Below are 13,416 nucleotides of genomic sequence, written 5' to 3' on the forward strand. Positions count from 1 at the left end.
ATCCCCAGGTGGGATCCTCCAAGAGGGAAGACAGGTTACTCCATGAGTCAACACCAGGCTGCAGCCTCTGGAAGAGACCTCCAGTCTGGGCTTCACTGAAGCTTGAGGGAAAACATGAAAGCTGCATGTCAGACTTGTGGTATTACTGAACAGACTGTCAGATGGCTAAAATTATTCACTTATCACTCACTTTGAAGGTAGAAACTGTAACCATCACAGCAATCAACTCAGCAGTCTTGTAGAACCAAGTAACAACTGAAGCAAGCTTTTATGGCACCTGGCTCAAAGGGATAGGATTCATCTCACACCTCAGCCACTGGAAAATAAACTACTCAGACCAGTCAGTTATTACAGCTTTCTTTCTTCTTTAATCTCAAAAAAGCAACACATATCTTGTTCAATCACTCTCAGTTGTCTAACCCTCTTCATTTACTAGAAAAACTAAGTGAAGTTCCTACAGTCAGATGACAGTCATACCTAAAAGGAAAAAATGTAAAGAACCAACTAAAAAAAAAAAAAAAATAATAATATTTTGCCATGATTTCCATTCACTACAGCCTTCAATCTCAACATCCTTTGGTGGCACTTTGAGTCTCTTAACTTCCAAAAGTAATCTTGGACTAGTTAACTACTCAGGAAACACAACAGGAGAGAACAAAGACAGTGATCAACAGAGAAAAATAACTGACTTTTTATTAGCACTTCAGCAATTAGCTAGTGTTCCATGGTAAAGCACATGTTAAAGAGAACCCTGGTACTACTGATCCAAAGTAACAGTATGGGGTTTTTTCCGAGTACAAATGAAAAAGTGTTCCCCCTCCCTTGTTTGCTATTTTTTAAAGAAAAGCTAGATCTTTTATTAGCTACCTATGAGCAGAGACATGATGCATACTGCAGCCAGTTTGACAAGACAAAAATTAATGCATTAGGATGTTAGATGCCTTCAAATCCCCCATTTTTTTGCTTAGCTGGGAGGGAGAGAGATGGAGAATTATTTCTTTGTCTTCTCTCTTTTCCCATTTCCCTCCTATTTTTTGCAGACCTGAAGGAAAGGTTGAACACAATGAAATCAAGAGGCCATACATGCTACATTCAAATATGGTTGTCACAATGTTCTAAATTAAAATTCAGTTACAAGCCTTTTCCTGCAGAATATAACATATTAATGCATGATAATTTTTTTGTTAAATCATAGAAAAGAGATCTGCAAAAATGATAGATCTGCTGTATATCATTACATTTTTTAATGTACTACCTATTCAAAATCTGTGCTTTAAGTGATCTTCACATAAAAACAGAGGTAGCCAGGAAGAAGTACTGTATTTTATATGAAGTCTCTATGCATGGTGTAATAAAAAAAATAGTTTGTTCTATTGACCAAGATGGGTTAATTTCAAGACTTACTTCATAATAGTTTGTCTTCTCTAGATATGAATGGCTTCTAACACAAGGACAGTTATCTCTGTTTGGCCTTTGTCACCATGGACAGTTGTTACATCATTATGGAAATATGTGTGGACGTTATGGAAATATGACAAATTCATGTTATTAGGCAAATATTTGAATTTCACTCAAGTATACTTAATATAATAAAAACAAAACAGCAATCTATGTCATAATTTAACTTTGCTGGACTTATGGAAATTAAATAGTGCTTTTAATTAAATTAGTAAGAAGTCAAATAATCACTGGATTTTATGTTTAGTATGTTTCTGTGCTGTCCAAACAATAGCTTATTTATTTAGAGAAATTCTAATGAACTCCAGCATCTTAAACGCAGAAGCACAGAATGATTTGGGTTGTAAGGGACTTTAAAGATCATCCAGTTCCAACTGGAACCCCATGGGCAGGGAACCGTTCACTAGACAAGGTTACTCAGAGCCCCATACAGCCTGATCATGAGCATTTCCAGGGATGGAGCATCCACAGCTTCTCTGGGCAACCTGTCTCAGTGCCTCAGCACCCTCACAGTAAAGAATTTCTTAACATCTAATATAAACCTGCCCTCCTTCAGTTTGAAGCCATTTTCCCTTGTCCTTTCACAACATGCCCATGTGAAAAGTCCCTCTCCAGCTCTCTTGTGGGCCCCTTTTAGGTACTGGAAGGTGCTATAAGATGTCAGCAATGCCTTCTCTTCTCCCAGCTGAGCAATCCCAGCTCTCTCAGCCTGTGTTCACAGGAGAGGTGCTCAGGCCCTGTGGTCAGCTTAGCAGCCTTCTCTGGACTTGTTCCAACAGGTCAACATCTTTTTTGTGTTGGGGGCCCTAGAGCTGAAGACAACAATCCAGGTGGGATCTCACAAGAGCAGAATAGAGAAGGAGTTCAAAAGTGGTTTTTTCAGCATCACAAGAATATTAGTTAAGAAAGCATCACTAAGTTTTAAAGTAGTAAGTACAATTAAAAGTCTAGGTGAACAAACTGAAACACTGTGGTCCAAATTCTGTGAACAGATCAGGTTTCTGCCTGTGCAGAACTGGACCATGTTTTTTTCTCAGACACTTAAAAAGGTACAGACTGAAAAAGATGGAGAATTTAGCAGCTGCTTAAAATAGTTAAGCAATGCAAATAAATGTACATTTCCTTGTCAGACGTGAAGATTACTTGGCAAGTGCCTGATATTCTGTGTTTCATTTAACGTAAGTGTGCACCATAAAAAAGTGGAACCGTATTTTAAAGAAAAGTAACTTTCCTAAAATGTTCCTGATTCACAGCATCCATACAATCCCCAAAAGAAAAAGAACATTATGCTTAGATCTCAAATCATGTAAGCATCTATTTTAGAGAATGTCCTGAGTTTGAAGGGACATGCAAGGATTTGCTTCTGCTTGCATCTGTTTGAAATTTAAGTTTTGATGAAATCAACAGTTGCATTGTCCATACCAGCCAAAAACCAGCTTTGATGATAAGACTGAATACAGTTTTGGCACAGTATATTTTAGTGAATTTCCATGACAGAAGTACAGACAGTAAGGAGGAGGAAGTCAGTAACTACTTAAAGATGGCTATGAGTTATTAATTTCCTCTTGTAACAGTACAATGTTGGCCTTATAAAGAACATTTTCATTCTTTTATGCATTGTCTCATTGGAGATTTAGTTTGAAGGGCTAATCTGCCCATCTTTTTATAATAGTCTATATCCCCTGACTGAACTACATCTCCTAGGAGTCAATGCAGTCTTCTCCAAAAGCCAGCTGCCTTATGACAGTGAGAGGTCCTTCCACCTCTCATTTTCTGTGACCTCTGTGACAAAACTGTAGTCGAAAATATGAGCAGAATATAAATCAATATTTAGCTTTGGTATGATTCCCTGACTTTGGCCTGCAGGGCATCACAAGTCTTCTTAGCATCTCCCAACAGCATGGCAGTATTGGGCTTGTAGAAGATGGGATTGTCCACCGCTGCATAACCAACTCCCAAAGATCTCTTCATTACAATGACCTGCACACAAAGAGTTCATGTTTGAAACAGCAAAACACCCAGCTACCATCCTTCCTCAAACAAAGATAACACAAAACCAACCTCCAAAAATGAAGGAAGAGGAAGAGACATCTCTGACCAAAACAGAGTGCTCACTGCTATGAAACTATTTCAAACTTTAATATAGCAGATAAATTGATATTGGTATTTCAGAAATATTTTGTTGTTAAATACAGTGTTACATTTCAGATGAAGAGATTGTGGACATTACACATGCATTTACTTTATTCCATGTAATAAAGTCAAAGCAAGATGTGCACTGATAACCATAACATCGAAGGGTTTTGAGACTAACTTTGAAGTGCCCGTAGGACTTCAAAACAACTTTCAGCCAGTTTTAGCTATTAAATGTCAAATTAGTTAACTGTGGCACCTTCAGCAGAGAAACTGAGAAGCTTTACCTTAATTATGTTCATGTTTATTTCTCAAATTGCAATATATAGCTACACACACTACTGATAAACAGATGTGCCCATGACTGAGTACTTGAATGGATAACCCACAGAACAACTGAAGCCACCACTGCATTCAGAACAAGGTATCAAAGATTTCACATCAAGGAAACACAAGTACATGTACTTTAGATCAGTGCAAAACTGTTAAGGTAACTAAACTGTTGGTTCAACCTGGACAGTCTAAGCTCTCTATTCAACTCAGCCATGCATTGTTTGGGGGTTTTGAGGGGTGTTTGTTGTTCTTTAATTATTATTTTTATTTTATTTACTCATATTATTAATTCTTGTATTTCCACCTCAGTATTAAAGTCATCAGCTATAAACTCAACAGAACAGGTATTTGTACAGAAATGTTTCAGGGCTGCAGATGTAAGCATTTATTCTAATCACATCCTAGTAGAAGCACTCTATTTGATCTTTTCTATTGCAGTCATAATTAGTCTCACTAAAGCCATTGATGATGATTATAGAATTACAAACAGTGCATCACACTTGCAAAGCACTGACTGTTTTGTTGGACAACTTGGCGAAAAGCTTCTTGTGGAAACCAGAATAATGGAAGAATCTTGTTAGCTTATCCTATAAACCATGTTTTTAAAATCTTGCTAAAGGTAGGTGATAACTCAACTCTGTTAATCTCACCTGTTTTGACTTCCAGACCTCAAGAACCGGCATTCCAGCTATGATAGAGTTTGGATCTTCCTGAGCTGCTGAATTAACTGTATCATTTGCACCAATTACAAGGACCAAGTCAGTTTCTGCAGCAAGACAAAGAAAATGACACTGATGAAAAATTATCTGAAATCTGACCACTGAGGCTGATGCACATTTTTGTGTAAAATCTGATATTTCTAGGCAGAAGAACCCCTAATGGTTAAGTACTCTACAAACATTTATGGAGACAGTATGCACACAAGTATTTTACAAACTTCTTGGGCAAATTATATGTGAGAATTCAAATGTGCTGCCAGCTACCTCCAACAAGCTGCAATCATCCACAACCCAATTCCAAGGGACTCATCAGACCACCCTGACAGACAAAATTTAAATCCTTTTGATTTTTAAATATGGTTGAATACACACATACTATCATCACTTTCAAATTTTTTTGTGCCTCACTTTTCTTTTGAATATTTTTCTGAAAAACCTTTTACTGGCAACCTTCTGCCTTTTAAATAAAGATGTAAGAAAGCAAGAAGTTGCCAGTACAGTGCTATACAGGTTTGCAAGACATGACAGGGTCAAGTTATCCACAATACCTGACCTAAAGAAGTTACAATAGTTTTCGTCTGTGGGGACAGGGCAGTAATAAAGATACAGCATTTGCCATTTACTTCACAGCTACAAGCAATTAAAAAAAAAAAGCTCCTCCCCACTTCCCTCCCACCTAAAAAGACTTCTAGTCCTCTATAAAAAGAAACTGAATGGCTTGACTTCTTGACTTTCTATTGTTAAAAATCCCTGTGCAGTGCAAAAACAAAATCAAATATATCATCCAATCTACTGGAAACTTATGGCTCACATGCTAACCTGGGAAGTCTTCATTGATTTCATCCATTTCCAGTACAATATCATAGGGAACGCCAGCCTCTGCTAGCAGTACATTCAGCTGACCAGGCATACGACCAGCCACAGGGTGAATACCAAACCTAAAAGGGAAAAAATCCCATTAATAAATTTGGACCACTTTGTTTAATACATTAAAATTGTCACCTGTGACTTACAAGGCTGAGAAGTTCTTAAGTATAAGCACAAATGGCAATTAATAAAATGGAACTGTTAAACTTTAACAGTTCAGCTTCCAAGCAGTACCATATTTCAAGTCTTGTGACAGATTCTTTTGGGCTTTTACAAATGAACCTTTTAACTGTAAAACTACCATTCATATTGACATGTTTTTCAGGTCCCTTACATCACTGAAAACACCACAGACTAAATAAATTCACCATGAAAAAGGCAAGAGACCATGCCACCTTTCTGAAGCAAAACCCCTTGGCAAATGACTTTATTGATTCAGGTATCTCTAGAGTATGTGCAAGAAACACTTGTATGAAGAAACACTTCAATCCAACAGAAAAGTTAACAGGGACTCTACTTCAAGCACAAGACAATGCCTTGCCGAATTAGGTTAACATGCCACTTTCTTCTTATGATTGACCTTAGGAAGAAATGAAAAGAGGACAAAAAAAGGAGGGGGAGTGAAAAGGTTGAGACCTAAGAAACTGTAACAGTTTAAGCATAAACATTTTAAAAAATGTTTTCAGAACAGCTCAAAAACAACTTAGAGAAAATACACTGCTCATGAGTTACTAAAACTTCAGACAGACCAACAGGGTGGCACCTGGGGTGCTCACCATGCATGCAGTTCTCTAAGAGTAAAAACCTGAAAAAGCCAGAATGGAGATGTAAACTGGTTTAGCAGCAACCACCAAGGACATATTTGGTTAGAAGCAGATCTGTTTCATGTTGGTACTCTTCTGATCACCTACTGGCCCTTACAAGCAAGGCATATCCATGTCTACTGTCCTGTGTACTTTCTGTCTTTCCATTTCTGGAGCTGTCACCAGATAGAATGCTGACTCACTCATGCCAGAAGTGCCTCAGATGAACATTGTATGGGGGTGAAGATAAATGGTTAATTCAGAAGCCTATGTATACTTTGGAAGAGAAGAAAAATAGCCAAGAAAAAAAGAGGATTTTTGAATTCTTGGATTTTGGAACAGAAGTTTCTGAACAGAAATCCAAGTAAGTCAGGAATTAAATGAAAGTTATTCAGACTTCTTCAGAAATGAGAGAAAGACTAATAAACCAACTTGCCATGACACATACTTCTATTTTCAACTCCACCGCAATGGGAATGGATAACACATCACTGATGGACCACAAGTCACAGTCCAATCAACATAGATCACTTGGTAATTGAAGACTGTACAAATACATCCTTAAATGGGCAACTGAGCACTCCATCATCAAGGCAACATTAATACAATACAAAACTGAGACAATTGGAACTCCAGCAACAAAATTAAGGACATATGATTAATCCACATAATACTAGATATACTACAACTTTAAGCTCTAGGTTGAACAGTAGGATAAAAGCTAGTTTTAAAAGGAATGCTTTTAAAGAAGAAAGGGAATAGATTGTATTCAGCTAGTAAACATTTGGGACCCTGCTGCAAAGGATAATACCTAGAATCAGAAGGAGAGCAAATATACAGCATAAATTACTAACAGCTTATGCTTCACACCACTCACTCAGTAGCACAAGCCATGTGTAGTACTGCAGCTAGACCTTAAGTATACCAAATTAAATCACTAAAAGTACAGTAGGAGAGCTCTTATTCTGAAGTACCCTTGAGAAAACTCATCACTCCTCTGGCAGTGAAAACAGATTTTCCAACAAAATTCTCTTTTGTGTCTAATAAAATTATTTGAGTGCCTTTGTGACCAAAGCTGCTTTGGCAGTACACAAAACAAAATACTCGTGAGGTTTCTATTAAGTACTATATGCACATACAATCTTATTTCAAGGGCTGGAAAGCCAAAATTTAAGCTGCCAAGAGAATGAATTTCACCTTTGACTTCACCATTCCTGGCAAGAGGCAAGGAAAGAAGAAAAGAAAGGAACAAATTATCTTCATGCAGGAAGAGTTATGGCATGAACCATCAGTAGTTAGAGACTTCTGACAGACTCTGCTTGAAACCACATACTGCATATTCACAAAGTTTGAGAAAGCTGCTCATACAAAAGCTTTTTTGGACAAATACTGAAGTGACTCCCAAAAGTCTGCTTGTACGAGACTGTTAACCAAATATGACAGTAGCTTGCCAGTACTACTTGAAATTGGATGTGCAAGAATGTCAAAAAGAATAATTAAAAAACATGGCTTCTCTAAGGCTCTAATTAATGTCACAAGGTAACATTTACACACTTCTGGAGTGAAATCAGCCTGTCCAATAGAAAGCAGAATTCAGGTAAACATGGAAAATAGATACCTAAAATCCTTAATGGCTCATAACTTGTCTAATAAAAGCATCAATTTTGCTTCCAACTCACAACAGCAGCAGTTCTTCAAAGCTATGTGCATTTCAGCAGGAACATTTTGTTACATATGCTCTCTCAGATGTTCATAACATGAATCTCATTCATACGCAAAAATTTAACACAGAAATTATTTTAAAGGGAAACATGTTTTACAGTAAAAATGCTTTCAAGGAAAAATTGCCAAGTTTCTTTGATATTCTTTTGCCATCAGTTATGCAGGAACTTCCTTCGGTTGGTTGGTTTGTTTATAAATCAAGAAGAAATCTTAAACTTCAACACATAGCAACAATCAGGTTGTGTATGACTTGAAACATTATTCTGGTATTTCACTGAAATACAGAATTCAACAGAAATTTTTTCTTTTGACCCTGACAACCTAAGGTGGGCCTTGCTTACCACCACCAATTGTCAAATACTGAAGTGTTGCTGTGACCCACCCCACTGCGGGGCTGGGGCAGCGTGATGCCAATCAATCCCAGCTCATTCCCTGGATCGAGTTCCCAAAGAGGCAGACTCAGAGGGTGGGTCGAGGGGCGGCTCAGAAGCCTAAGCCACACCCCCCCGGGCGGTGCCCGGGTACAAGCCGCCTCCCCCGGTTCGGGAAAATTCCCGGTTACTCAGTCGTTCATTGGTTCTCTGTTATAACCCCTGCCTCTCAGTTTCCCCCAGTGGTTCTTGTTACATTGTATCCTGCCCCTGGCTTGTAACTCATTGGTTGTTTCCCCCTTTCGCCGCGGTTTTCAAATTGCCCATAAAACTGAGGATGAGCCTCGGGGGGGCTTCCCATCGCATTCCATCCCTTCCAAGCTTGTTCGGGTTGCGAAACTTCTCACAATAAACCTGTTAGAAGCTAGACCAGAACAGCCTCTCTCTTCCTTTGTCTCCGAGCTAATATGAGCCGATACCGTCGGCTCCTGCCGTGTTCCCTCTGCAAAGAAGCCAGCTAGCTAGCTCAGCCAGCAGCTCTTTTCCTGATGCCGAAGTCACTTCAGCAACGCACAGAAGTAACGCAGCTGGACTCTCTCTGACCTGGGGCACGCCAGAGCTCGTGCCTCGAGCACAAGAACTACGTTAGGTTGGCGCATCAAGCGTGAAGGTCACATCACCTCACTACTCACACTTCATAGATAAACAGCATCAAGCAAGGATATTCAACTTTCTTAACCAGCCTCTACTAGATACCTTTTCGTTTTATAAAGACAACACAGCACACGAGTTTACGTTTCAAACTTTTTCGAGTAATACAAAAAGTGCAGCATTTTATTTTAAATGTAGGCTAAATATCTAAAACTCCTGACATACACATATCTAGCACTTTCAGCACAGAAAACACTTCATCTGGAGTTGAGTGGGATAGAAAGGACTGAAGGTGGCGGAATTAGTATGAAGTTAGTAATATCAAAAAGACAACTATAGCACAAAAAATGACTAAAAAATCTCAGAATGGAAATTATTTCTCATACAGCTCATAAAGTCAGTATCTATCTTTATGACAGCTGGCTGGATAACATTCTTGTAATCAATACTGAAAGAGCTGGCTCAAAAGAGCAGCACCTAACCCAGTGCAGAAGTGTTTCAGGATCACTTCATCCATGTAAAGATAGGGTTCCTGTCATTGTAACAAAGCTGGGCAGAGCAAAGTAACATCTGGCTGGTGCCTAATTTAGCTTACTCAACACTTTAAATGCTGTATTTGCCCAAGGGTTTTGCCTCACTTGAAGTTCCTCACATCTCATTCACTTTATTTAGACACCTCTTTGCAGCTCTGTTTTCAGTGCAAACAACAATCCATTATTCTAGGTAACAGGAAGTGAAAAAAACCACCAACAAACTAGATGAATGAAGAAGAGCATCACTCAGATATTCCACAGCTTGAATTCTGCCATGTAACAGTTGCAGTGCAGCATGACTTCAGAGTATCACAGTATAATGTTCATCACACGTATGGATGACTCTGTAGGTTACAAGCATCAACACACAGAGCTAGCCCAGCTAGTTTAGACCTGGTGTCGTGCCTAAAGCAACATATGCCCCCAAAACCAGTCCCATGGACCAAGCTCGGTGGCTCTCCAGCAGTCAAGTCAGTTAAATTTAAATTGAGTTAGATAGCTAAATTACATACAGTTAAATGAGGGCTGATACTGGTTCCCTATTTCCAACCACTATAGTTTATGACAGCAGGGACAAGATCCAGATGAATCTTAGCTCAGTCCAATAGCCTTCCCAAGAACCCAAATACAAGCAAAAAACAAAAGCCCGCTTCCACAAAGCATCATATGCTGACCTAGTAAGGTCATCCAGAGGCAAGCTGACCCATATGGAACCGACAGCACACCTGCAATACTCCCCCAGGAGCATGCAGCTATAGCTGCATCCTCGCAGAAGCCATCAGGCTCTGCATGGTTTGCTAGTTCTAACTACCTCAATAAACCACTGGAGCTAAACAGACCTGTTGGGCTCCAGCTGTCCTTCATCTGCAGCATTAGTAAGTCAGAACCCACACGCTGAAGTCAATTACAACAAACCAAGAACTGACACATCGGTACACACTTTGTATTCTTGTGCTGTGTATAACTCAGTTTCCCAGAAACCTGCACCAGCACACATTGTTCCTTTGCCGCTGCTCACCAGTGACAGTAACTCCCATCTTGCATGCATGAGCTACTTATGTGTTAAGGCTGCTTGGGACAGCATCTTAACAGCTCATCCTTTAAAATTCTTCTAGATTTTCATGTAGAGCTACAACAGATGATGGCTTTAAATTGATACCGTAAACAATTGTAGGTAATCAGTCTTATTTATTAATTTGCAGATAAATGTGTAACTGATACCCAAGCACACATTCTATTACATTCAAGAAATTAAACAGTGGAGGAAAAAACCAGAATCCTAAACACATTTGCTAGAGCTCAGATGAATCCTTGCAGAATCAATGAAAAAAAAAAAAAATCAAAAACCATAGGTACAACACTAAATCAATACTACCACATTTTCAAAAATACAGAAAAATTGTTTTCATGTGTTAAAAAGTAATTACATTCTCCAGCATCAAAACACAGAAATCCAAGTCCTTCAAGATATCTACCTATAAAAAGTAGGTTAAAAAAACCCCAAACCAAAACACTAACTTACTAGCAACTATTTTGAAAGTCATACTGTGGTAAAAACTAGGACAGTTAACTTGATGTGGATATGGAGAGCATCAACAACTCTTGCACATATGAGCACATACAGTTTTAGACTGTAATTATGCTTCTATATACAAAATTACTACAGAATATAATTTTATTATATAGAAAAAATCAGAATTTCACAACCGGGGTTCTACAAATGACATAACATGTGGCTAATGAACTTTGGTAAGGCAAGAACTTTCAACAATTTACTTAGTTCTAACTTTGCAGAAATACAACACCAGTTGTAGAACAGCCATTTCCTCTCCAAGGCCAATAGATTCTCGGGGCTATGGGATTTAGCCTATAAAAAGTTTTGTTGTTTACCCATCCATGACAAGGGAAAGCTATACTCAAGGCTCAGTAATATCCAGCTTTCTTTATGACTTTACTAATGCATTAAAGATGTGATCTGCTGCAAGACCATCTCAAGTGAGCGATGATGTTAGCTATGCAACTGAGTAACTAAAACAGTCTAAAGTTTCCAAAAACTCTCCTGTACTTCTAAATTTAAATCCTAGTCAAAGGTTACCAGCATCATGTTATATAATCTGCGGTCTTCACTGAGAATGTTATGGCTATAGGCAAAGCAAATTAAAACAACAGCTTCTCTGGATCAGTGGTGAGCCATGAAGCAAAAAAACAGACCATATGACAGTCGCAATTTTTCTTGGCACACGATGGGCACTACAGACTGATGCAATCCCGTGTCCATGCTGGCAGCCCGCCACAGCGTGTGTGTGAGAGTGTCACTACATCTGGATGGCGAGTGTATTAGGGTCCCAAGGCACTCCAGGCCTACTGAAACCAGAGGACAACAGCTGCACTCAATGAACACCATGGGAGCTCAGCAAAGTGATGAAAGGCCTGAATTACCACAAACTGTAAATACAGATTTATTTCATTAAAATACTAGGTAACCACTGCAGTGATTCCTTCCTGAATTTGACTCATTTCAAGTACAAGCCATTTATTTCAAGGACTCATTCACTTTTCTCCCTTTCAAAACCAACATAAAAGGAAAAAACAGTATTTTTTTTTATTTCACCAAGGTTGGTCAAGAAAAAGCTAACCCCCCAAGGAAGCACTGAAAGGAAAGCCAGAAGTATACAAGACTGTCATTGCATTAGCCATGAAAGAGGTTTTTTTGTTGCACAACTAAGGCGTCTTCAAATGTTTTAATGCAATCTGGACACACACAGAGCTGTTGCTAAACACGGAGAAACAAGGTGTAAAGACTGCTCCAGGAAGCAAACACACCACCACACACCCTCATTTCTCATGTATGCATGAAGAAATACATTCATAAAGCAATTTTATATGCAAAATCCTGGTTAAACAGTAACAAATAATTGCTGCTAAGCCCTAGAACTCTGTGTTGTGTTATCCAACACAATGCTGTAACACACTGCAAAAGCTTACAAGCAACTTTTTAATAAGGTTGGAAAAGTAGTGGAAGAAGAAAAACAAAACCAAAAAAACGCTAATTACTAGAGAACTCATGCCAAAGGGAAGTCACCATCTAATTGAAATAAACATATGGAAATCAGAGAATGAGTCTGGCTAGCCAGCATCTGCCAAAATACCTTGTTTGAAATGAAAATTGAGCCTCGATTGATTTTAAAATATTAAGTTATCATAATTAGAAAACAAGCAAAATTTCAAACAATCAGCAAGAAAGACATAATGTTTTCTTTCCAGTACTTTCAGAATCTATAAGGTCTACAGAAAAACTGAAGGAGGAAAGGACGTGAGGCCAATACTGACAACCTAAAAATTATCTCTGCTTTTTGGAGCAGCACTCCAGCAGAATAAGTTCTTGAGAGTGGAGACATGCACTCCCATAATCCTTTTAAGCAATGCTTAAAGAACTCTAATAGCAGTCTTGCTTGCCATAGTAAACTCTTATGGTAACCCCATAAGTCTAAGTTGCTAAATGATTTGGAGTATCTGCCACAAGAGGAGAGGTTGAAAACTGGGATTCTTCAGCCTGCAGAAGAGAAGGATTAAGGGAATCTTATCGCTCTGTATAAATACAGATGGAGGGCAATAAAAAAGACAGAGCGAGATTCTTCTCAGGGGTATCCAGGGAACAGGCAAGAGACAACAGTTGCAAATTGAAATATGGGAAAAATCAGTTGTACCCTAAGGATGACTGAACATCATACGAAACTGCCCAAAGAGGCTGTCATTCTCCATCTGTGGAGACAAGATATTAAAAATCCAATTGGAAAAGATTTTAGGCAACTTCTCCAGTTGATTC

The 13,416-nt window shown here is 38.6% G+C and overlaps 1 protein-coding gene across 2 annotated transcripts in view; it reads right to left on the minus strand.

The window, feature by feature from the left end:
• Positions 1 to 667: 667 nt before the first annotated feature.
• Positions 668 to 13,416, minus strand: part of NNT (nicotinamide nucleotide transhydrogenase) — a 44,156-nt gene continuing 31,407 nt past the window's right edge. For both annotated transcript variants that reach the window (XM_042028390.1, XM_042028391.1), the window contains exons 20-22: positions 5,463 to 5,581; positions 4,575 to 4,690; positions 668 to 3,438 (exon numbers count right to left, since the gene is read on the minus strand). In XM_042028390.1, the coding sequence (XP_041884324.1) occupies positions 3,289 to 3,438; positions 4,575 to 4,690; positions 5,463 to 5,581 (385 nt within the window). In that variant the 3' untranslated portion in view covers positions 668 to 3,288. The remainder of the gene's footprint in view (positions 3,439 to 4,574; positions 4,691 to 5,462; positions 5,582 to 13,416) is intronic.

Source organism: Corvus kubaryi, unplaced genomic scaffold (genome assembly GCF_017639235.1).
Source record: "Corvus kubaryi isolate FWS band 111438036 unplaced genomic scaffold, C.kubaryi_AGA036_p1.0 37308, whole genome shotgun sequence".
In the NCBI taxonomy this organism is placed as follows: Eukaryota; Metazoa; Chordata; class Aves; order Passeriformes; family Corvidae; genus Corvus; species Corvus kubaryi.